This window comes from Anomaloglossus baeobatrachus, chromosome 9, assembly GCF_048569485.1.
Source record: "Anomaloglossus baeobatrachus isolate aAnoBae1 chromosome 9, aAnoBae1.hap1, whole genome shotgun sequence".
Lineage (NCBI taxonomy): Eukaryota > Metazoa > Chordata > Amphibia > Anura > Aromobatidae > Anomaloglossus > Anomaloglossus baeobatrachus.
This window is the reverse complement of record NC_134361.1, coordinates 26,959,495-26,985,920: the sequence shown is the minus strand read 5'-3', so window position 1 is coordinate 26,985,920 and position 26,426 is coordinate 26,959,495. Positions and strand designations below refer to the sequence as shown.

The window sequence follows — 26,426 nt, the reverse complement described above, 5'->3', positions numbered from 1 at the left end:
GATCATTGTGAAGCGAGGGAGAGGAGGTGAGCTGTGATATCACCTATTGTGAATGGTAGATCCGGTGTTATCTGCCGTATATAGAGGTGTTATCAGTCGTACAGAAGGAGGAGGTGAGCTGTGACATCTATTCTGAATGATGAATCCTGTGTTATCTAATGTATATAGAGGTTTTATTTGTTTTACAAGAGGAGGTGAGCTGTGACATCACCTATTGTGAATGGTGAATCCAGTGTTATCTACTGTATATAGAGGTGCTATCAGTCATTGTACAGGAGGAGAGGGTGAGCTGTGACATCACATATTGTGAATGGTGGATCCTGTGTTACCTACTTTATGTAGAGGAGTTATCAATAATTGTACAGAAGGAGGAGGTGAGCTGTGACATCTATTCTGAATGATGAATCCTGTGTTATCTAATGTATATAGAGGTTTTATTTGTTTTACAAGAGGAGGTGAGCTGTGACATCACCTATTGTGAATGGTGAATCCAGTGTTATCTACTGTATATAGAGGTGCTATCAGTCATTGTACAGGAGGAGAGGGTGAGCTGTGACATCACATATTGTGAATGGTGGATCCTGTGTTACCTACTTTATGTAGAGGAGTTATCAATAATTGTACAGAAGGAGGAGGTGAGCTGTGACATCTATTCTGAATGATGAATCCTGTGTTATCTAATGTATATAGAGGTTTTATTTGTTTTACAAAAGGAGGTGAGCTCTGACATCACCTATTGTGAATGGTGAATCCTGTGTTATCTACTGTATATAGAGGTATTATCAGTCTTGTACAGGAGGAGGAGGTGAGCTGTGACATCACCTATTGTGAATGGTGAATCCTGTGTTATCTACTGTATATAGAGGTATTATCAGTCATTGCACAGGAGGAGGTGAACTGTGATATCATCAATTGTTAATGGTGTATCCTGTGTTACCTACTGTATATAGAGGTGTTATCAGTCATTGTACAGGAGGAGGTGAGCTGTGATATCACTAATTGTGAATGGTGGATCCTGTGTTACCTACTGTATATAGAGGTCTTATCAGTCATTGTACAGGAAAAGGTGGAGGTGAGCTGTGATATCACCTATTCTGAATGGTGCATCCTCTGTTATCTACTGTATATAGAAGTGTTATCAATCATTGTACAGGAGAGGGAGGAGGTGAGCTTTAACATCATCTATTGTGACTGGTAGATTGTGTGATACCTACTGTGCAACCTTTCACTCCTGTCACTGTATAAATAGACATATACTATATGTACACATATACTATATATATATATATATATATATATATATATATATATATATATATTTATTTATTTACATATATCTCTATACATATACTTTATATTCACACATATAATATATCTATATATATATAAAAAAATATATGTATATATATAAATATATGTATATATATAAATATATATATAAATATATGTATGTATATATATATATATATATATACATATATATATATATATAGTGATATGTGAAATTGAAAAAAAAAGACATTTTTATATAAAATTCTGTTACAATACACTGATTGCCGCAGTTTGCAGGATCCTTGTAAGCAGTGAGGGTCGGGTCACATTGTCGGACTATTTGTTGATCTCCATGTAGTCGTATGGGGATTACGTCCGCACCAGGCGTTGTAAGGATACAGAAAAGTCCACACTGGGTCGTTGTCAGAATCAATACTCTTATTTGTATATTTTACAACACAAACTTACAAAAATCGCAGTCATGATTTGCATCCATCCAAGAAATACAGCGAGGACACAAACGTACATTCATATATATATATTAAAACATTCGAAATTAAGTGCAAAACACAGTGCATTACTGAAGCAGACCTGCCTCTGCTGGAATACTATGATGCCCGGTGAGTCCGCAGGAAAGCGAGACCGTCGCAGAGCGGTGCCCGCCATTGTGAAATAGGACAATAGTTTCTCGGGGGACGCCGGATCGCCCGTAGATCCGCAGCCATCACTTTGTACGAGGCACCAGCTCTTTATAGTCCCAACTACGGACATCATTTCCGCTAATAACAGTAAAAATATGCAAAAAAAAAATAAAAATATGGCGACACATTCAAAGTGGCTGGACAATCTGAGGGTCTCTTTTTTGTGTGATCCCCCGACCCCTTTTTTTTTTTTTTCTGTAACCATGGCACTCATGTATAGTAAGAAATCTTAAAGCATGGATAGCAAACGCTCATTTATCAACATTTCTTTGTATAAAATAAAAAAAAAAATACAAAAATATTTTTAAAAAATATATAAAAAAAATACAAAATAAACAAAAAAAGCAGTTTAAAGAAATACTTGTCGGTAATAAAAGTAGCAATGTGTCCTCTTCGAGAACGGTGACAGTCCTGAGCCAATGGAAGTCCTTTGTTCTGTGACTAAATGTACAAAAAAAAATAAAAAATCTTGATCGACCCAATTTTACCAATGGTGTATTATGGATTAAAACCAGTACCAGTACCTTAAACCAGAGTATCACGCACCAGTAATACTTCTGGTGTTACCAGTAAAAGCAAAACATTCTCTGGCAACTTGGTTAAGAGTAGGAAACTAAGTTACTAAGTAACTAAAAAGGATCATGCCGACTAATATTCAGACAAACTATCTAGTAATGATTTCAGTGGTCGGTAACAGTAGCTTGTTCTACTAATAATCTAGACAATACAGTTACAAAATGGCATTTTGTTTTCTAAAAAATAGCGCCACACCTGTTTAGTGGTTGTGTCTAGTATTGCAGGTCTGCCACATTTATCCCAATACCAGTCACAACCTATGGCACTGTATTTTGGAAAATAAAACAGCCATGTTTTTCTAATTTTGTACAACAACATATATTGAATTAGGACGAGCTAAATCTAAAGGACGTCGATCTATACAGTATCACAATTAACTAATAAAATATGCTAAAATACAAATATACTGCTAAAACTAGTCTCACCGCTAATGTGTGTATTCTAAGAACAGGTGATTGTTACTCATCCACTGTTTAAAGGGAACCTGTTAACAAGTTTTTATATATGGAAATTGTGGTATGGCTGTGTAGGCACTTGTCCCCTAATCAAAATGATACCTTTTTTATAGAAATACGATGTGCCAGTCATGAGAAATCAAGCATAGAAGATTTACGTGAGTCAGGCAGGAAGTGCACTGGGGGGGCGTGTCTGTGAACTTGGACTGCTACTTCCTGCTGATAAGCCTGCACAAGTCACTTCCTCTCTGATTTGCATAAATCTTCTATGCAAGATAACTCATGGCCTATACATTGGATCTCTACAAGAAAGGTGTCATTTGTATTGGGAGACAAACGCCTACTCGGCCATGCCAGAATTACTATATGTAAAAATACACTGACAAGCTCCCTTTAAGGATTTGGATCATTTCACAGATAAATGGTAATGATCGCCAAACAAGATGCTCTCACGGCGGCCATACACATTAGATAAAAGAAGGTTGATGATCGAACGAATGATCATCTGGTCATGTATCCTTATGTAGAGGAAGCCTTACACAGTTTAGTCCACATTGGCCGTTGCAGAGGCCCAAACTGGTCATACATTTTCAATGATGCCAGGTGAAGAACCATGAAATATTATGGTAATGTTCTTCCAGTAAAGATCTTTCATAGACTAAGGACTGTCAGACAAAAATTTGATCATGTCTGACTTCTTTCTTGATATAGACAGGCTCTCTTTAGTTATTAAATTTCACTTGGTGAATGATCGTTTTAGTTGAAATCGTATATTTTGGTTGACTTTAGACCATTATGTATTGCCACCTTTGGTTCCAGAATCAAGGATTGTTGCCTCCACTGGATCAGTCAATAGTTTGAATGGTTTGATGGATGACCTCCACTCTTCATAAAGAGACCAAGTCCACCTCTTGGCTGTGGAGGTAACAGTTTTTCTTCCCAGTAGTCAGGTGTTGGTTTTACTGGTAATCCAGACTAGTTCCACTGGTAGAAAAATACCAGGATCCACAGGTGCATTGGTGCTCAGTACCCAAAACGCTTTGTAACCTCTCTTCAGCGTTTGCAGGACTCGTCTACAATAGAATAGTATGGAGAAGTGTTACGGAATAGTAGGACATCATCATACGATAAAAGTGGCCAAAAAAAACCCCTAGAAAATAAATTAAAACCAAATTACTCACCAACTATGAGAGCTTTCCTTCTTAAGATGCCTCCTAACAGAGCACTTTCTTCTTCTTCGTCATCCTCAGGCTGAGCAAGTGGAGGAACTGGGACCTCCAGGTCATCTGATGGGCCATACTCTGCTAACATAGAGCTCTCTGATGGATACTCGAAGGTGCTCTCTAGATCTGAATCCGGAAAGGAGATGTTCATCTAAACAAATGAAAAAAGTGGAGAGAATTTACTTTACTGGAACAGGTTGACTTATGTAAATGTAAAGGTTCTTCAAACTGGAGATCTTCCACTAGTTAAAGTAGTGATCATGGAGTGGGGTATGCATTATAGCTGTAGTTTTTGGTACATTCTTATTAGGGATGATCGAATACTTCGATTATTCGGCTTTGCGAATATTTTCCGAATACTCGCGGCTATTCGACTATTCGATGCGCAATGTAAGTCTATGGGAAGCCCGAATAGTTCCAAATAGTTGTTATTTGGGTTTCCCATAGACTTACATTGCGTATCGAATATTCACGAATAGTCGAATAGCGGCGAGGTATTCGGAAAATATTCGCGAAGCCGAATAATCGAAGTATTCGATCATCCCTAATTCTTATGTATATGCCATACAGTGGGGTACATACGTATTTGATGCACTGCCGATTTTGCAAGTTTTTCCACTTACAAAGAATGGAGAGATCTCTAATTTGTATTGTAGGTAACTTCAACTATGACAAACAGAATTTAAAACCAATCCAGAAAATCAAATTGTATGATTTTGAAATAATGAATTTGCATTTTATTGCATGAATTAAGTATTTGATGACCTACCGCAAGAATTCTTGCTTTCACAGACCTGTTTGGTCCTCAAGAAAACCCTCCTACTTTTCACTCATTTGAACTTGTTACCTGTATAGAAGACACCTGTCCACACACTCAATCACAATCCAAGCTCTCCACTATGGCCAAGACCCAAGAGCTGTCTAAGAACAGCAGGGACAAAATTGAAGACCTGCACAAGGCTGGAATGGGCTACAGGACAGTTGGCAAGCAGCTTGGTGAGAAGGCAACAACTGTTGCCACAATTATTAGGCAATGGAAGAAACACAAGATGACTGTCAATCTTACTTGATCTGGGGAGCCATGCAAGATCCCGCCTCGTGGGATAAGGAGAATTGTGAGAAAGGTCTGGAACCAGCCAAGAAGTACATGGAAGAATCTGGTCAATGACCTGAATAAAACTGGGACCACAGTCTCACAGATTACAGTTAGTAACACACTATGCCCTCATGGATTAAAATCCTGCAGTGCACGCAAGATCCCCCTGCTTACACCAGCACATGTCCAGGCCCGTTTAAAGTTCATAATTGTCCATCTGGATGATCTAGAGGAGGCATGGGAGAAGGTTGTGTAGTCAGATGACACCAAAATATAACTTTTTGGTATCAACTCTACTCGCCTTGTGTTTGGAGAAAGAAGAAGTATGAGTAGAACCCCAAGAACATCGTCCCAATCGTGATGCATGGGGGTGGAAACATCATACTTCGAGGGTGCTTTTCTGCAAAGGGGACAGGACAACGGCACCGCATTGAATGGATGGACATGTATTGCAATATTTTGGCCAACAACCTTCTTCCCTCAGTAAGAGCACAGAAGATGGGTCGTGGCTGGGTCTTCTCCAGCATAACAGTGGCTCGAAACACACAACCAGGGTAACTAAGGAGTGGCGATATTATGAGATGACTCGGCTCATATACTGTAAAATACATTTGTAATGAATACATTAAATGGAGAGGAAGATGTTTGACATCAAGATGATGAGCTAACCTCTTAAAAACCAAGACACCAGAAATAAGATTTTTTTTTCATGAGGGCCACATAGTACATTCTTAATATTGTAAATTGGAGCAGATAATAATTAAGTTTAATAGGTTATTTCTAGAAAAAAATATCAGAAGTTGTAAAATATTTTAGTTTTCTCCTGTGTATAATGATAACAGATTTGTATGTTGTGCAATATATGACGTCTTTTTAGTGGTGAGAACAAGGACCCTATTGTATGTTGAGGATAGTTATGCAAGTACTGACATTTTGTTAGTTAGGGTACAAAAGCAGATTAGGACATAATACAGCAGAGGGTTGTCCCTGTGATGTCGCTGATGGCATCACAAACCCCCACTACAGAGGGAGTCCCTGTTATGTCACTGAGGGCATCACGAGCCCCCAATACAGAGGGAGTCCCTGTGATGTCACTGATGGCATCACAAGCCCCCAATACAGAGGGAGTCCCTGTTATGTCACTGATGGCATCACAAGCCCCCAATACAGAGGGAGTCCCTGTTATGTCACTGAGGGCATCACAAGTCCCCAATACAGAGGGAGTCCCTGTTATGTCACTGATGGCATCACGAGTCCCCAATACAGAGGGAGTCCCTGTTATGTCACTGATGGCATCACGAGTCTCCAATACAGAGGGAGTCCCTGTTATGTCACTGATGGCATCACGAGTCTCCAATACAGAGGGAGTCCCTGTTATGTCACTGATGGCATCACGAGTCCCCAATACAGAGGGAGTCCCTGTTATGTCACTGATGGCATCACGAGTCCCCAATACAGAGGGAGTCCCTGTTATGTCACTGATGGCATCACGAGCCCCCAATACAGAGGGAGTCCCTGTTATGTCACTGATGGCATCACGAGCCCCCAATACAGAGGGAGTCCCTGTCACTGATGGCATCACAAGCCCCCAATGCAGAGGGAGTCCCTGTTATGTCACTGATGGTATCACAAGCCCCCAATGCAGAGGGAGTCCCTGTTATGTCACTGAGGGCATCACGAGCCCGCAATAAAGAGGCAGTCCCTGTTATGTCACTGATGGCATCAAGAGCCCCCAATACAGAGGGAGTCCATGTTATGTCACTGATGGCATCACGAGCCCCCAATACAGAGGGAGTCCCTGTTATGTCACTGATGGCATCACGAGCCCCCAATACAGAGGAAGTCCCTGTTATGTCACTGATGGCATCACGAGCCCCCAATGCAGAGGGAGTCCCTGTTATGTCACTGATGGCATCACGAGCCCCCAGTACAGAGGGATTCCCTCTTATTTCACTGATGGCATCAAGAGCCCCTAATAAAGAGGGAGTCCCTGTTATGTCACTGGTGGCATCATGTGCCATACAAACTTCCTGGATGTAGAGCTTATTTCAATTCCTTGTCACAGTACAGAATGGGACTATCACTGTGGTAGTCCAATCCTACCGGTGGCTAGTGCGCCAAACATCAGAGCCAACAATTAATTAAACGAATAGGCTTGTGAACAAGGACTATGCCATTAGCTTGCAATTTACGTAGAATAATTAGTTGTAGATGCTGTACGCTCAGTTTTATTTCAGAATTACTAACACCCCCAAAGATCGTGTGGCCCAAATATGTGCAATAGCAATAAGTGTACGCGTGACTCTGTAGGCCAAAATACATACTAAGCTGGCCTGATAAGGAAGGGGTTAACTATGTTAATCTCTTAATTGGCTGTGGCCTTAACAAGATTATATGGTTAGGGGTCATATAGGGGAGACAAGAAGGGGGATAAGAAGCTGAGATCTCTCTGGAAAGGAGCTGAGGCTGCAGCAAGGTGTAGAGGGTGAGGATAAGATGGAGGCGAGGAAAGACGACCGGGCCTAACATTATGAAAAAATGATGCGGAGAGTAGAGGAAGGAGCTCAGTAACAGAGAAGTTCTCCTCCTCTCGGAATAATCTAATTATGCTCAACCTCTTATATCCTCTCCATAAAAGAGTTTATTATTATCTTGCCCACTCTACAGTCTGCATTTCCCTTTTATTCCCTCTATCCATTGTCCACAGGCCATCAATAATCTCTGTCTCTTCAGCCCTCGGGAATTTCCAGACCTTCTCTTCCATGTTCTCCCCTCCCTTTCTTACCCAGCTGTCTCTCCTCCCCCAATGACCCCAGATGTCATGAGCCTTCTTCTCAAAAGTCTCAGTTCTCTGCCCCTCCTCTTCCTTAACTCTTCCTTAAACCGTTTGGTCTGAGACCATCTCCTCTCTAGTCTTCTTCTTTGACCAGCGCTTTAGTAAGGTTTACTCTAAATATGTTCTCTACGAGCAGAAAATCTTATCAAATGCAAAGAAATTTCACAAAAATTTAACTGAAATTACTATAAAAAAAATTCCACCTGAAATATTTTAGAACTTTTTCGTGAGATTTTAGTGCTTGTGATGCATCCTACACAAGTCAATAATGTAGTGGTGTGTGGCGCCCTGAACAAGCCAGGACGTCACAGGTACTGTAACAACACACCCCACACCCCGGTTAGGCACACCAGTCACACACAAATCCTTGTTGCCTCCCTCCAGGGGCTGATGTCCAGACCAGGTGGGGTGGAGCCAGGCGGTTGGCGCCACCCACTGAGGAGTTCACAGTCCTGGAGGCGGGAAAAGGAAGGAGAACAGTTTTGGAGTAGGAAGAGAGAGGAGTAAAGTAGTAGTGGAGGAGCAGACTGACCGTGTCCGGGTACGTGGCCCGGACACCTACAGCAAGGTTGGCAGACGGTGGTGACCGTCTGCAGGAGGGGCCAATCGACGCGGAACTGTAGGACCGGGGACGGGTGGTGGCCCGCCGGTACCGAACCGGGGAGCGAAGAGAAGCCAGCACCATTCGGCAGGGCCTATGGACCCCGACCAGGCTTGGAGTCGCCGTAAAACCGGTCAGATCCGTTAGCGATGGGAACCTCCGGGGTTTCCCAGTAGCAAAGACCCGATTGAAGGCAACCGCTCAACCGTGAAGGGAAATACAGTCACCGCCAAGGCTACAGTTCCCAGGGCCAGAGCCTGCGGGCAAAAGGGGCTCCCTCGGCATCTATCCACGCTGAGGAGCGGGTCACCGGTGGGAAGCCATCGGGGCCGAGAACACACTACAGGTGCAGGGAAAGGCAGTCACCGCCAACCTACCGGGAGTGACCACCGCAGCCGTCTGCGGAACTCGTCCATCCAGCCGTTTGTTTTACCAGAGACTCCGTGTACGTTACTGGCTGAGTGAGTACCACAGTGCCATCTGGCACCGTGCTGCCCCCGCAACCCTGCACCTCCCCGAACCCTGCCATCCACTCTCCAACACACCCCCAACCGGGCCCCGGGACCACCCAAAACCCCCCTACCCACGGAGGGGAGAGAAACATCTCGGCTGCTCCCCGTCATCGCTCCCGGGATCCCCGTCCAGAGCAGCGGTGGTGTCCCAACCTCACCACAAACCGTGGGTGGCGTCACGAACTGACTTCCCCAATCCCAAAAGCTACCCCCCCTTTCACTCACGGGCGAGGAGTGCCGCTCGAGCCCCCGGATCCGGCCCACCGCTTGAGCCACCGAGCAGCGAGCAGGAGGCTGCAGCATCGACGGCCCCCTCCCCGCCCGCGACAGGTGCCTACATCGGAAAGTTCAAGTTCCTATGAGATTTTCATGTCCAAGGCATTGAACCCTCTACCACCTTCAGTGTTTTTAAGAATTTAGGTTCCCAATCATTGACTCATGTCACCAATTTTCTGACAAAAGAGCAAAGGCTCGATCTTTCATATGGACCATTATTGTCACCAGCGCATCACCCAGTGTAAACAGCGCATGTGCTGCCAACAAACTTGTACAGTACGGGAGCAGAATGAGCATATTAATGATTCTGTCTCCATACAGTTGTGTCGTCAAGTGTGATCGGGCCATTACCTGATCATTGACCAATTTGCATGCAGTCGATTAAGATTTGCTTATGGCCAAAAACTAACCTGTGTAAATGGTCCTCATGGGTGCGGTGCAGGATCCAAGAGCAACACGGAAAATCCTTTTGTCACGCACCACTGCCTTAGGCTCGGAGTGTTTCTTAATTATACTTCACAGGGTATCACAAGCAATGGAAAACTACCAAAAATATAATGTATGGTTGTCTTTTGACTTTCTTAATGACAAACCATGGTGACACTGTTCATGTTTCCTAAAGCCGTGTGTCATAGAACGGAGTTTAGGGTGACGTGACAAGTTGTGCAATCAGCAGAGTTGCGTTCTGTTCTCCGATGTGTAACATTTCTAATTAGTGTCAGACTTGTGATATTACTACTGTATTCGGAAATGTTTACACTCCGGCTGGCGTCCGTTCTGCAGACTTGAATTTAGGGCACTGATAATCTCCTTATGTTGTCTATATATGGCCTCCCTTTATCTTCTTCCTGCCTTTGCAGAATCAAGTGTTCATTTGCTTGCCGATTTTACGTTCCTACAAGGCTCTTATGGGTTTCCTCTGGTTAATGTGGGCTTTTAAATTCTGGTTTATCATCTGTATGACCCCTTCACTAAAATAAGATGCTTCTGATGCAATTTCAGCTGCAGAAACCCCCACCCATGTGCCCATAAATAGGTGACTATGTGGATAGACCTTCCATTAGTAGTTTACTAGGTGACCATGTGGAAGTCCATCAGGAAAGAACTGTTCTCCTCAGTCAATCTCTGCTAAGACTATTGGGTGGAGTGACTCCTCTCTATAATAGGTGACCATGTAGACTAGTTCGCTAGGTGGAAAGACCCATACATAGGTGACCACATTGAAGTCCACCAAAAGACAGCAGTTATATTTATTAAATCTCTGCTGTGACTATTGGGGGGAGACGCCCCTCTGTAATAGATGTCCATGTGTACAGACCACTCATAAACAGGTGACCATATGGAAGTCCAACAGAAAATAAACTGTTTTCAGTTGATCTCAGCTATGGATAATGGGGGAGAGGCTTCACTCTAAAATAAGTGACTATGTGGAAGTCCATCAGAAGAGAACTGCTGACCCCTCTGTATATTAGAGGGCCATGTGGACAGACCCATACATAGGTCATCACGTAGAAGTTCATCAGAAGAGAACTGTTATTTTCAGTTGATCTCAGATATGACTTATGGGGGAGACTCCTCTATAATAATAATAGGTGTCCATGTGGATAGACCCATCTAAAAGGTCTTCATGTGGATAGACCCATCTAAAAGGTCTTCATGTGGATAGACCCAGCAACCCATCAATAGGTCACCATATGGACAGACCCATAAATAGGTGACCATCTGGACATTCGTCATTAGAGAGCTGTACATTTCAATCGATCTCTGGCATGACCAATGGGGGGGACTCCTCTCTATAATAATAGGTGTCCATGTGGACAGACCCCATAAATAGCTGACCATGTGGAAGTCCATCAGAAGAGAACTGTTCTCTTCAGTTAATTAGAAAAAGAAAAAACTTTCAGCTCACCGAGTAGATGCGTTACAGGATTTTGTGGAGTGCCCGTGGTCCACCGGACAGGCAGGTCCGGACTCAGAAGCCAAAGGAAGGAGTGGGGAGGACTCAGCACTGATTCCAGTTAGATAAAATCCAAAAAACTTTATTAAGTCATATTAAAATTTCTAAAGGTACAAAAAGTTCCATGATAACACCAAAGAATTGATACTTGACATGTTTCGGACTCAAGAGATAAAAACACAGTCCTTAATCCAATAATCCGATTAAGGACTGTGTTTTTATTTATTGAGTCGGAAATGCGTTAAGTATCCATTCTTTGGCGTTATCATGGAACTTTTTGTACCTTTATAACTTTTAATATGACTTAATAAAGTTTTTTTGGATTTTATCTTACTGTAATCGGTGCTGGGTCCTTTCTCTTCAGTTAATCACTGCTAACTCTATTAACGGGTGACCCCTCTTTATATTAGGGGGCCAGACCGAAACATAGGTCACCATGTGGAAGTCCATCAGACGAGAACTATTATTTTCAGTTGATCTCTGATATGACTAACGGGGGGGGGGGGGGGGGCTCCTCTTTATAATGTGGATAGAACCATCGAAAAGTACTACATGTGGATAGACCATCTAAAAGGTCTACATGTGGATAGACCATCTAAAAGGTCTACATGTGGATAGACCATCTAAAAGGTCTACATGTGGATAGACCCATCTAAAAGGTCTACATGCGGATAGACCATCTAAAAGGTCTACATGTGGATAGACCTATCTAATAGGTCTACATGTAGATAGACCATCTAAAAGGTCTTCATGTGGATAAACCCATCAACAGGTAACCATGTGGACAGACCCATAAATAGGGGACCATCTGGACATTCAACAGAAGAGAGCTCTACATTTCATTCAATCTCTGGTATGACTAAGGGGGAGGGACTCCGCTCTATAATAATAGGTGTCCATGTGGACATACCATCCATAAATAGCTGACCATATGGTCGTCTACCAGAAGAGATCTGTTCTATTCGGTCGATCTCTGCTAAGACTATTAGGGGGTGATCCCTCTTTATATTAGCGGGCCATGTGGACAGACCAATACATAGGTCACCATGTGGAAGTCCATCAGAAGAGAACTATTATTTTCAGTTGATCTCTGATATGACTAACGGGGGGACTCCACTCTACAATAATAGTTGTCCATGTGGATAGACCCATCTAGAAGGTCTACATGTAGATAGACCCATCTAAAAGGTCTTCATGTGGATAAACCCATCAATAGGTCACCATGTGGAAAGACCCATAAATAGGTGACCATCTGGACATTCAACAGAAGAGAGCTGTACATTTCATTAAATCTCTGGTATGACTAATGACTAAGGGGGAGGGACTCCTCTCTATAATAATAAGGGGGCAACGTGGACAGACCACCCATAAATAGCTGACCATGTAGAAGTCTACCAGAAGAGATCTGTTATTTTCAGTCGATCTCTGCTATGACTATTGGGGGGAGATGTCCCGCTATACCTGTATATGGATTTAGAGCATTTACATCAATTGCTTCTTGACAAGCTCAAACATCAGTTGCGTTATGTTGGAACCACTGCTAATTATGTGCATTGTCCCCTCTTTTGCATGCATACCCCCCTATTTTTAGCCTGATTGTTGCAGTGGGCAGCACATTTCCATTATTTGTGAACTAATTAGATACTATGGGCAACATTTGTCTTTTTGTTTTGTTTGCACTAGTGAATAAAGACGTTACTGGGGATATTGACCTGGAGAGGTGTTACCAGCAGCAAGTCTCTGCAACTTTCACAGCTAGAGAGGAATGTGCGTACTTTAGCAGATGCGCGACTATTCATGTGGTAGCTTGCAGATCCATGGCTGGACAAAAACCTGTGAAACATAAGAACTTCTGCTCCATGGGCTAATTGCCCAGTAGGTCGGCCCAGCATAGGTATACAGCTTGAGGATTGAAAGACATCAATGAAGTAGGAAATTGGTTCCTGCGAAGGCCCTGAAATCCGAGAAGTGACCACAATGGTGCAGCACAAGAGAAGTTTTGAAATACTGAGACATTATGGGATTGCGAAAGATTAAGAGCAAGCTGTACGCATCTCATCACGGGTTCGTGAGCTCGGTCTAGTTTGCAAAAGGGGAAGGAGAGAATGGTACTAAAATACCAGCAAGTTGTGCTTTATTATATACAGTAACGATATAAGGCATTTCTATTTCAGGTTTTGAAAAAGAAGCAATTTGACTCTTCTGTAATATTTGACGGACTGAAGAATCTGCCTTCGACACAGTAGACCATTCCCTCCTACTACAGATTCTCTCATCTCTGGGTATCACAGACTTGGCCCTTTCTTGGATCTCCTCATACCTAACAGACCGGACTTTCAGCGTCTCCCATTCTCACACCACCTCCTCATCTCACCCCCTATCTGTCGGTGTCCCCCAAGGTTCGGTTCTCGGAGCCCTCTTCTTAGCAATCTACACCTTCAGCCTGGGACAGCTCATAGAGTCCTACGGCTTTTAATATCATCTCTATGCTGATGATACGTAGATCTACCTCGACCTGATATCAGCTCCTTACTAACTAGAATTCCACAATGTCTGTCTGCTATTTTATCATTTTTCTTTGTTCGATTTCTAAAACATAACGTGGACAAAACAGAAATCATTATCATTTCCCCATCTCAGTCAACACCCCCAACAGACCTATCCATCATAGTCAATAGCTGCTCACTTTCACCACTCCCGCAAGCCCGCTGTCTTGGTGTAACCCTTGGCCTTTGTTCTCTCCTTCAAGCCACAAATCCAAACCCTTTCCACCTCCTGCTGACTACAAACCAAAAATATTTCCTGAATCCATACATTCCTTAACCAAGAATCTTCAAAGAAAAATTGCTGCATGCCCTTATCAATTCCCACCTTGACTACTGCAACCTCCCTACTAACATTCTTGCAGCTCTCCAAATCGATTCTATACTCTGCTGCCCGACTAAGGCTAGTTTCACACTTGCGTTGAACGGCATCTGTTGCATTGCGTTGTGTGACGGATGCAACGGATGCGTTGCATATAGTGGCACAACAGATGCAACGGATGCTGCAAAACAACGCAATTCGTTTTTTGTTTTTTTTTTTACAGTTTTACCGTCGCCAGACTATTGTGAACGATCAGCTGATCGCTAACAGTAGTCGGCCGCCGGGTGATCAGCTGATCACTCACAGTAGCCGGCCGCCAGGTGATCAGCCGATCACTCACAGTAGCCGGCCGCTGGGTGATTAGCTGATCACTTCACAGTAGCCGGCCGCCGGGTGATCAGCTGATCACTCACAGTAGCCGGCCGCCGGGTGATCAGCCGATCACTCACAGTAGCCGGCCGCCGGGTGATCAGCCGATCACTCACAGTAGCCGGCCGCCGGGTGATCAGCCGATCATTCACAGTAGCCGGGCGCCGGGTGATCAGCCGATCACTCACAGTAGCCGGCCGCCGGGTGATCAGCCGATCACTCACAGTAGCTGACCGCCGGGTGATCAGCCGATCACTCACAGTGGCCGGCCGCCGGGTGATCAGCCGATCACTCCCAGTAGCCGGCCGTCGGGTGATCAGCTGATCACTTCACAGTAGCCGGCCGCCGGGTGATCAGCCGATCACTCACAGTAGCCGGCCGCCGGGTGATCAGCTGATCGGTCGCCGACAATGTGTGCGGGAGCGGGGGGTGGAGTGCGAAGTGGGTGAAGCCGAGCGGGGCCATAGCTGAGGACGTCAGTGCCGTGGGGACTGCATCGCTGGGGGACAGGTGAGTGTATGTGTGAGTGTGTGTGTGTGATTGATTGTGTGTGTGTGTGATTGTGTGTATACATACGGAGTGCGGGAGAGGGCGGAGCCAAGCGGGGAATTGTCGGGTTCCTGGCACACGTGACCAGGGTTCCTTGGTTACCCGATGTGTACCCTAGTTACGGGTGGAGGGAGCCAGAGAGAGCATGCGCAGTGAAATCCAAAGTATTCCTCTGCTCAAAAAAACGTTACATGCTGCATTCCTTCCGCCTGACGCAGCGTCAAAATAACGACGCTGCGTCGTCCAGCGGATGCAACGCTGACACTTGCGTTACAGTGCGTCATCCATACAAGTCTATGGAGAATAGCGCAGTGCGTTAACGGACTGCGCTATTCTCCATAGTGATGGACTCGGCTGAACGCAAGTGTGAAAGTAGCCTAAGCCACCTCTCCTTCCACTATTCATTGGCCTCTCTTCTCTGCCAATCCCTTCACTGCCTTCCCAATGGCCAAAGACTCCTGTTCAAAACCCTAACCATGACATACAAAGCCACCCAAAACCTGTCTCCTTCATGTTTCTATGACCAAGTCTTCCGTTACCTACCTGCACGCAACCTCCGATCCTCACAAGGTCTTCTGATCTCCCATCTTTTCTCCTATTCCCACAATCGAATACAAGATTTTTCCCGTGCAGCCCCTATACTCTGGAACGCTCTACTCCAACATATCAGATTCTCACCTACTGTGGAAACCTTCAAACGGAACATGAAGACCCTCCTCTTCCAACAAACCTACAACCTGCAGTAACACGTAGTACACTATACCGCTCAATGACCAGCTCTACCCTCAAGTATGAAATCCTCACCCATCCCCTGTAGACCGTGAGCTCTTGCAGGCAGGGTCCTCTCTGCTCCTGTACCAGTTAGTGCCTTGTATTGTTCATGATTATTATCCTTGTTTTTATTATGTATACCCCTTCTCACATGTAAAGCGCCATAATAATAATAATAATAATAATAATAATAATAATAAATAATAAATCTGGTGAATCAGAGCAAACTTTTCTCTCTAATTTCGGCTGGAAATGTATGAATATATTTTATTTGTCAATACAATACACCCTATTTGGCGTCAGCCAGTCCATAATATATCGTACGGCTATTTCCATCTCAGCTGTTCATGGCTGAGATATGAATCTTAGCATCCAATCACCAGCCACAGGAGGTGGGGCTTTGGAAATAGTCAACTGGGTGTTATCAATGGTCATTGGTCAACTTATCAAAGGGTTATTCCCATCTCAGCTTTTCATGACTGAGATGGGAATATAAACTCCCAAGCCCCGGCCACAAGAGGTAGGGCTCCTGAAACAGCCGAGAGCGGCTCCGCAGCTCCAATAGAAGGGAATGCTATTCCTAAAAAAGCTTGGCACAGCCAGCTCCACCGAAACCTTGGAGACAGTCAAGGCCACTCAGCCTCTTTCCTGGCAACTGATCATTACTAAAGGGGGGCAGAGAGATCTAACATGGCCTTTTTTTGCAAAGAGACTTGTTATAAGAGGTTTGCATCAGTTTTGCTTTGGGACCATACGGGGTAAATACTGTATCCAGAATAAGGACTTATGGAAAGCGTCAAGCTTTGTAAGCCGAGACATTGCACTGGGCAATTGGTTACCAATCTTTCATGGACCATTTACAGCTCCTCTTGTGCAGCTGCTCGGCCTCAGCCCCCTATCAGCTGTGTCTCTGTGTAATTACATCTTTTTTTCTGCCTTCCACACTCTATTACTCATCGCTTCCATTTCCGTCTCGGAATCCGCCCCCACGTCACCACGGACTGAAGGCCAAATCTGGATGATTTCATTATTCTCTCTCTGATATTACCTTTTCTCTTGCACACTAGGGGGTTTTGAGTTGAGCTTGTGCAAAATTACTGAGCAAATTGTAGTTTTTGGTGGTGGACGTCCAATAGTTGTCTGTACACAGATTATAAGACAGAATATAAGGACGTTTTAAAAATTTAACGGGCTTGTCTACATGAAGTAAAGGTCCATTTAGACACTGGTTGATGTGCTTGTTTGCCTGCCCACATAAGCAGTAAGCGGTCTACGGAAATGTGGATGTACATCATTGCTCGAGAAGCTCCAAGCCTCTGGTTCATTGCATCTATTCATACTTGTCCTCACTGTGATTACCAGTAAATTAGAGACCTCATTAGCAAGAGGACTGTCCAACAATGGGATTCCTCCTGATCTACAGCTTGGTTTGCATGACCAGTTGCCTACAGAGTTGCACTACATGACTATGACCCATGGACTCCTATACCTGTGAGGTATCAAAAGGCCCTCAGATTGAAGAAATGTAGTGCCTATGTCAAAGCGTTGTCCAAGTTGGACATCCCTTGTTAATAAGTTCCCATCTATCCACTGGATAAATGATAACTTGCTGATCGGAGGGGTTCTGACTGATGGGATGTGCACCGATTGGCAGAATGGAACATCTCAGCCCTATAGGGCACCCACAAGGTCATCCTACAGTTGGGTAGGTGTCATAGGTCCTTATTTGCTTTTTATGCCTCTGCAATGGGCCCAACTTGACAGTAAGTAGACAAAAACCCTAAGACCCATTAGGCTTTCCATTGCTTGGGTAGTTGTCTGACTATATGATGCGATTGTACATAGTCTTTAAATTTATATTGAGGTTTCTTTGGACTTGGTTTGGCAATTTAGTACGAAGTGGCTAAATTCAGGGTCATAAAGTCACATCATGTTACGTAAACCCGCTCAGAACTTCCTGTGCTCAGCGCCAGTACCTTCCTGTATTTACATGTACACAGCAAATTGTGGGAACGTGTATCTACAAGAACTTCTGTGATGAAGACATTTTCTCATGGACTTTTCACAGATCAACGCGTACGAAAGCAGGTGTTTTGCTATATGTCACTGGGACCTCTGAACCTATAGTCCAAAAAGTTTGCCCAATGAGGGCTGCTTCAGATGTCCGTAATATTTGACCTGAGCACGGACCACAGATCACAGACCTGCCATGGGTCTCCTAACCTGAACTCCATACTCTCGTATACGCCTGAGGCTACAGAGTTTGGGTCAGGAGACCCATGGCAGGTCCATGCTAATGCGGTCCATGCTTCTACCGTATTTTACAGATACCTGAAGCAGCTCTATGGCTCACTTGACTGCGGATTTTAACTGCAGGTAAAATCCGCAGTGGAATAGTGCAGCAGGTATGTAGATGCGATATTAACAGCGTGTTCCTAGAAATCAGATAGGTAATCAGTATATAAATCCAGGACAGCTTCTAAGTATTCCCGACTATTTTTTTTTTTTGCGTCTACAGCTGCTATGCAGACCAATTTGTTTCAATGGTGACAAACAATAAGCAACCCTGTGTAATCGGATCCTGCGGTCGTATTCACTTCTAATTATTTCCGATTTCATCCGTAAAGTGATATTTTCATCTTTACAAATGGGTACTGTTAGATAGTTCTTGTAAATACAAGCAATTTTGTAATTTACTGCTTACTAAAATTTTCAGCCAGTCTTGGGATATTAAAGGGAAACTGTCACCACTTTCTCGGTCTATAAGCTGCGGCCACCACCACTGGGCTCTTATATACAGCATTCTAACATATTGTATATAAGAGCGCAGGCCGCTGTGTAGAACATAAAAATCACTTTATAATACTCACCTAGAAGGCCGCTCCAGTGCACCACAGTCAGATGGGTGTCTCCGTTCTCCAGGATTGGCAGGCAGCCAATAGAAGCGGAGGGGCGGAGATGAGCGGGGCGTAAACATCCCGCCCACCTCCTTCCTTCCGCATTGCCGGCTGGGACGCAGGTATTAGATGTTCCTCGCTCCTGCGGCTTCACACACAGCGATGTGTGCTGTCGCAGGAACAAGGAACAACATCGTAACATCGGTCTTTCCCAATTCATGGGAATGACCGACGCTACACTGATGATACGATTACGACGCTTTTGTGCTCATTAATCGTATCGAGAGCGACGCCGGATGTGCGTCACTTTCAATTGGGCCCCACCGACATCGCACCTGCGATATCGTAGTGTGCAAAGGGCCCCTAAGAGCACTGTTGCTTGAAACGTGTCGATGTTAGTCATGCCTTTTCATTAAAGTAGTTTTTTAATCTACTATGGATGCTGGACTAATTGCGCTAATTTTTTCTGTTGTTCACCTGGGAGCCGGACCAGGTTACATAGTTACATAGTTACTAAGGTTGAAAAAAGACCTAGGTCCATCTAGTTCAACCTTCCTCCATTATCCGAGCACCGCATTTCATCTTACATTCCCCGGTGAGCTGTGTTCTCTCTTTGTTTGTCTCTTCTTTTGTTTACACCTCGTTGCCTTGGAGACAGACCACCTATATTAGACAGTAGATGTGCAGTGCTTACAAGCATTTTTCTATTGAGCTTGTAAGCCCTGTTTTGAAGCTAGCCAGTATCACTGGAAAGTGCTGATATCTCCTAATCCCGGCCAGCTTCAGTGCAGAGCTTACAAGCTAGCCATTAGTGGTGGTCAGTCTCCTAGGCGACGAGCTGTAAACAAAAAAGCGTTAATATCTACAGAACGGCTGCAAATTTTAATAAGAAGTAAATTGCAAAAGTGCTTGTTTTTCTAAACACTATCATCTGATGATATAATTATGAAATTGGGAATCTCCCTTTAAGTACACATTGTATAGTTATAGAAGGGAGTATGACTGAAGGATCAGTCTACATTGTTGTCTGTCGCCATGGAGACACATTGGTCTGCAAAGAGCTTGCGGACACAAAATTGGACATTTGTAAATGGAATTTGTAAATGGAATGGAAAGAATTCTTTCCTGTTCTTGGGGACTTTGGGTGTGTTTTTAATGGGAACCTAAAATATTTTTCATATTGATACAGTTTGCACCCTGTATAAGGAGTAAATAACTGGGATGTGTCTTGCAGCTAGGGTGCGGTAATCAGACAGCAGGGTACCTGTATCCTGCAGCTGAAACTTTGCTAGCTATATGACCTACAACTTGTTTTAGCCTGCAAAAGGAATGGTGAGAGATAACATTCTGGAGCGGAGATAGACGTGGGGGTTGTAATGTAGGGATGGGAAGGCAGAGGAGGAGGAGGAGGAACAGAGAACGACATCTGTACACAAATATACAGCCGTTTCATAAGTCATATGGATGGATCGTTCATTCTGATTGCAGAAAAATTATACAAAATTGTGAATATGTATATGTATACTTAAAAAGACACCAGTAGTGGCCCGTGGTGTTGCATTGGGGACTCTGTTCTCCTACATCTGTGGTTGATGATTCAAAACGTTTTGACCTTGAGAAAGGCACCAAAACGCGTTGGTTCTAATGAAAACCTTATCTGAAGCGCCAAGGCTCCTCACTTCCCAACGTGATTCTCTCCATTCTGGAAAAATAATAGTGCAATACAGAAGGAAAAGATAACTCAAGCCCTTACCTTCTTCTTGTCCCGACTGTGCTTGGCCAAACACGACCTGGATAAAGCCAGGTAGCCCCCGATGACTTTGATCTCTTCCGCTGTTGGGTAACGTTTCTTTCCAGATTCAGGCTTGGTGATCGGGGATTTGGTCTCTGTCACAGCATACCCATTCTCACAGACCACGGCTTTTCGCGGGTTGACCGTGATCGTATTGCCCTTTCTCGTTTGCACAGCTTGACTCTCTCCCGATACTCTCTTGATGCCCTGGAAATTGCGGTTGACTTTGGAAGGACTGAGCCCGTTTTCACCATCTTCTTCTGTCTTTGCAGCATTAACTTTGAAGGTTTCTGGCCTCGACAAGATTGGCGACACTTGGGTAGTCTGCTTTAATTGTCTGGCTGGGGATGCTGGACGCAGCTGGAAAGGAAAAGGTCTAACTTCTTCCGTCATACTTTGCTTGTTGTTGAACCCACTCATGGCCGTGGGGGCCACGCAAGTTGAAAGCTCAGATGGCTCCGATTCAACACACGAAGAGGAAGGAGTGACGTAGGGGGAGAGAGTGGTTTCCTGAGTTAGAGACTGGCTTCCCGTGACAGCAAGTAGGCAGGAAGGAGAAGGCGGAGCGGGGTTTGCAATACTTGAGGCCTGAGTTTCAGGCTCCGATATAACAGGAGTTGTGGGCAATACAGTTTTGGTAACCCCTTCCCCTTCTCCATTTACCCTTTGTAAACATGTCTCACTACTATCGTCTTCTGTCCTTGAACCTCCAAATCGACTAAGCAGCCTGCTCACCCTCCCTTTGACATCAATGGGTGGAGGCTGATGTTCTTCTAATAAAGCATCTTGTTCCTTCACCTCATTGGGTAGATCATCTACCTTTGGAAAGCGTTGAACTGTTTGCTCAGTGGTAGACTTTGGCCTAGTGCAGGAATATTCTGGTATCCGTCTTTGCTTCTCCTGTTGGATAAATGGATTTTTTTGAACGGGACCTATATTTTCTCTCAAGACCCTGCTCTCTCGGACTTCTTCTTCACCAAAACCTCCGACTTTGTCTTCTCGTTCTTCTCCATCGGTCTCAGTTCTGCTCTCAGACATAGAAGCCTCGGCCTTGGCTTTCCTTCGTAGAATGATCTCTCTTTTCCATGGAGGCATCTTGGCAAGTCGCTCCTCTTCCTCCTTTTCTCTCCTTTTCATTTCTTCTTCTTCTTTTCTTTTTCTTTCTAGAAGATGGACCTTCCAATCTGGAACCTCCATCATTTTTGAATTGATGATTGTCCTTTGATGTTGACTTCAATTCTTTTGTTATTTTTCAGACACCATAAACAATATTTGGCAAGGAGGAGGCATGGTGGAAGGAGAAGACCAAGCTTGCTTTTCAGTGGTGGGATTCTCCTGAGGAAATACAATATGATATCGTGACTCGAGGGCAAAAAAAATGTCGATGTGAAACAAAAAGACTCAAAAGGAACCACATGAAAGATGCAGCTGACAAATAGCATCAAACAATGATAGTAAGATGGATTTTTTTTTAACTCCGAGATCATTTTACAAGAACTGTAGTCGGAGAACATCCATAGATGTCAAAACGAATTGTTCCCCTAATCCAAAAAAATGTGTAAAGTAACAACAACATAGTACATAATAGCATACTGTATAAGTCGCATTCAACTGTCATCTAAAATTCAACTCAAGCCTAAATGACATTAATAAGAGCTCATCTCATGGTAATTATCCGTCACACACTTGGCACCGATGCTACATCTGGCGCTCTGGTGTTAATATGCATTTTACTATGTTAATTACTGATCTGTTTATTATGGGGAATAGTAGTAAACACCACATCAAGGATTACAGTGGTAATTCCGAAATTGCATGTACTTAGGCCAAATATTTCATTTGGTAAAGAGGAGGAGGGTATGATGGGGTAAACAGACTTCAATCATGATTGAAAGCGGGATAGGGCAAGACCGTGGGAGAGCAAGAGCGGAAATAACGGTGCAGTGAGATGGTGGCAAAGTGCATGGGGACAATGGATGACAGAAAAGACAAGGGAGGAAAATGTGAAAGACGCGCAGAGTAAAGAAAGGGATGGAGCAAATCAAAGAGAGACATGGAGCAGAGCAAAGAGAGGGAAGGAGCAAAGCAAAGAGGAACATGGAGCAGAGCAAAGAGAGGGAAGGAGCAAAGCAAAGAGACACAAAGCACAGCAGAGAGGGAAGGAGCAAAGCAAAGAAACACAAAGCAGAGCAGAGAGGGAAGGAGCAAAGCAAAGAGAGACATGGAGCAGAGCAAAGAGAGGGAAGGAGCAAAGCAAAGAGAGACATGGAGCAGAGCAAAGAGAGGGAAGGAGCAAAGCAAAGAGAGACATGGAGCAGAGCAAAGAGAGGGAAGGAGCAAAGCAAAGAGAGACATGGAGCAGAGCAAAGAGAGGGAAGGAGCAAAGCAAAGAGAGACAAAGCACAGCAGAGAGGGAACCAGCAAAGCAAAGACAAACAAAGCAGAGCAAAGAGAGGGAAGGAGCAAAGCAAAGAGGAACATGGTGCAGAGCAAAGAGAGGGAAGGAGCAAAGCAAAGAGAGACATGGAGCAGAGCAAAGAGAGGGAAGGAGCAAAGCAAAGAGAGACATGGAGCAGAGCAAAGAGAGGGAAGGAGCAAAGCAAAGAGACACAAAGCACAGCAGAGAGGGAAGGAGCAAAGCAAAGAAACACAAAGCAGAGCAGAGAGGGAAGGAGCAAAGCAAAGAGAGGCATGGAGCAGAGCAAAGAGAGGGAAGGAGCAAAGCAAAGAGACACAAAGCACAGCAGAGAGGGAAGGAGCAAAGCAAAGAAACACAAAGCAGAGCAGAGAGGGAAGGAGCAAAGCAAAGAGAGACATGGAGCAGAGCAAAGAGAGGGAAGGAGCAAAGCAAAGAGAGACATGGAGCAGAGCAAAGAGAGGGAAGGAGCAAAGCAAAGAGAGACATGGAGCAGAGCAAAGAGAGGGAAGGAGCAAAGCAAAGAGACACAAAGCAGAGCAGAGAGGGAACCAGCAAAGCAAAGACACACAAAGCAGAGCAAAGAGAGGGAAGGAGCAAAGCAAAGAGGAACATGGTGCAGAGCAAAGAGTGGGAAGGAGCAAAGCAAAGAGGAACATGGTGCAGAGCAAAGAGTGGGAAGGAGCAAAGCAAAGAGGAACATGGTGCAGAGCAGAGAGGGAACCAGCAAAGCAAAGACACACAAAGCAGAGCAAAGAGAGGGAAGGAGCAAAGCAAAGAGGAACATGGTGCAGAGCAAAGAGAGGGAAGGAGCAAAGCAAAGAGGAACATGGTGCAGAGCAAAGAGTGGGAAGGAGCAAAGCAAAGAGACACAAAGCAGAGCAGAGAGGGAAGGAGCAAAGCAAAGAGAAACATGGAGCAGAGCAAAGATAGGGAAGGAGCAGAGCAAAGAGAGGGAAGGAACAAAGCAAAGAGAAACATGGAGCAGAGCAAAGAGAGGGATGGCACAGTGCAATGAGATACAAAGCAGAGCAAAGAGAGGGAAGGAGCAAAGCAAAGAGAGAAATGGAGCAGAGCAAAGAGAGTGATGGCGCAGCACAAAGAGAGAGACAATGCAGTGCAAAGAGAGACAAAACAGTGCAAAGAGGGACGGCGCAGTGCAAAGAGAAGGACGGCACAGTGAAAAGAGAAGGACGGCGCAGTGCAAAGAGAAGGACGGCGCAGCGCACAGAGACAGCGCAGGGCACAGAGAGAGATGGCACAGCGCACAGAGATAGCAAAGAGAGACAGCGCAGTGCAAAGAGAGACGGTGCAGCACACAGAGAGACGGCGCAGCGCACAGAGATGGCGCAGAGCAAAGTGATGGCGCAGTGCAAAGAGAGATGGTGCAGCGCACAGAGAGATGGCGCAGTGCACAGAGAGATGGCTCAGCGTAAAGAGACAATACAGCACAAAAAGAAAGAGATGGCACAGTGCAAAGAGAAAGACGGCACAGCACTAAGACAATGCACCACAAAGAGAGAAATGGCGCAGTGCAAAGAGATGGCGCAGAGCAAAGAGAGACGGCGCAGTGCAAAGAGAGATGGCGCACCGCAAATAAAGACGGCACACAGCAAAGAGAGACAGTGTAGCGCAAAGAGAGTGACAGCGCAGGTCAAAGAGAGACGGCGCTCAGAAAAGAGAGACGGTGAACAGCAAAGAGAGAGGGCGCACAGCACAGAGAAAAGGCGCAGTGCAAAGAGACATTCATCGCAGTGCAAAGAGACAGACATCGCAGTGCAAAGAGACAGACAGTGCAGTGCAAAGAGACAGACATCGCAGTGCAAAGAGACAGACAGTGCAGGGCAAAGAGACAGACATCGCAGTGCAAAGAGACAGACAGTGCAGGGCAAAGAGACAGACATCGCAGTGCAAAGAGACAGACAGTGCAGGGCAAAGAGACAGACAGTGCAGGGCAAAGAGACAGACATCGCAGTGCAAAGAGACAGACATCGCAGTGCAAAGAGACAGACATCGCAGTGCAAAGAGACAGACATTGAGCGCAATGAGACAGACATCGCAGTGCAAAGAGACAGACATTGAGCGCAATGAGAGAAGAGTGAGACAGCACAGTGCAAAGAAAATAGAGTGAGACAGCGCAGTGGAATGAGAGAGGAGCGAGACAGCGCAGGTTGTGCAGTGGAATGAGACAGTGCAATAGCAGTGGATAGGAACAGTGAAGTGTGGTGACAGTAGAGACAGCACAGCGCCGTGACAGTGCAGTGTAATGAGAGAAGAGCGAGACAGCACAATAAAAGGATAAAGCAAAACACAATGGGATCACCAGACGGGTACCACCATACAGTGCAATAAATCTGGGGGGCCTAGACAGATTGTTGGGGGAGGGGGACAGACATCGCATCCCCAAACAATGAGCTGGTTGAGAGACCGTACAGTGAAATGAGACATCATCAGAGCGGTCTCCATCAAGATAGAAGTGACTGCGAGAGATGAACATAGAGTCATCGGGCCTGTCTGGAGACAATGGAGAGACAAAGGCGCAGCTGTCCACATATAGACCGCCATGTATACGGGGGCTGATGTGTGAAATCTGAGCGGAGACTGACAGCAAACTGCGTACGAACAAAGTTGGTCACAAGACAAGAATATATACATATTATATACGGATATAACAGTCCCTATGTATACACTGCACCGATATGGTGCGGAACGATAGTCAATCGGCGATATTTTATCCGGTGGCGATGACGGTCATACAATATGTCTTCCATTATATATATATACCGCTTGTGATATACATACCCCTTCCAGGCTCCTCCACAGCCGGACACAAAAGCTTCCAAAATCCTTGGCGTCTCTTCGCTACGTCCGGAGGTACATTCCTCACTCAACTTCTCCGAGAAGCCGGACCTTCTCACATATCGGGAGGGATGACTCCATCGGCAACTTCTCTCGTCCTCACCATTACTCGGAAAGGTGAACGACGACCTTCCAATACAAAAAATAAGAAGAAAAATCACAGCGCGCTCGGGATCCGGGGGGATTCTCCGAAGTTTTATTTTTGAATGGATCTAAGGAAAAAAAAAGATGACAACGCAAAATAAAATAAAATATATAAAAAAGGCTAAAAAGGAAAAATGGGATTAAAATGCCCCTTTAAATGAGAAGCAAGGAGAGAAGGGTGTGCAGAAAGAAGAAATTGATTCACAGACAGAAGGAGCGAGAGGGTGGTGGGTGAGGTTACTGGGGGAGGGTGGAGATA

General features: G+C 44.7%; 1 protein-coding gene across 1 annotated transcript; it reads right to left on the bottom strand.

Annotated features, from left to right (window-relative positions):
• Positions 1–1,683: 1,683 nt before the first annotated feature.
• Positions 1,684–26,426, bottom strand: PPP1R18 (protein phosphatase 1 regulatory subunit 18). Its single transcript, XM_075323409.1, has 4 exons — positions 25,967–26,426; positions 20,710–22,083; positions 4,186–4,378; positions 1,684–4,077 (listed from the first exon to the last, which is right to left on the bottom strand). Exons 2-4 carry the CDS (start codon positions 21,946–21,948, stop codon positions 4,058–4,060), a joined length of 1,452 nt encoding a protein of 483 aa, XP_075179524.1. The 5' UTR covers positions 21,949–22,083; positions 25,967–26,426; the 3' UTR covers positions 1,684–4,057.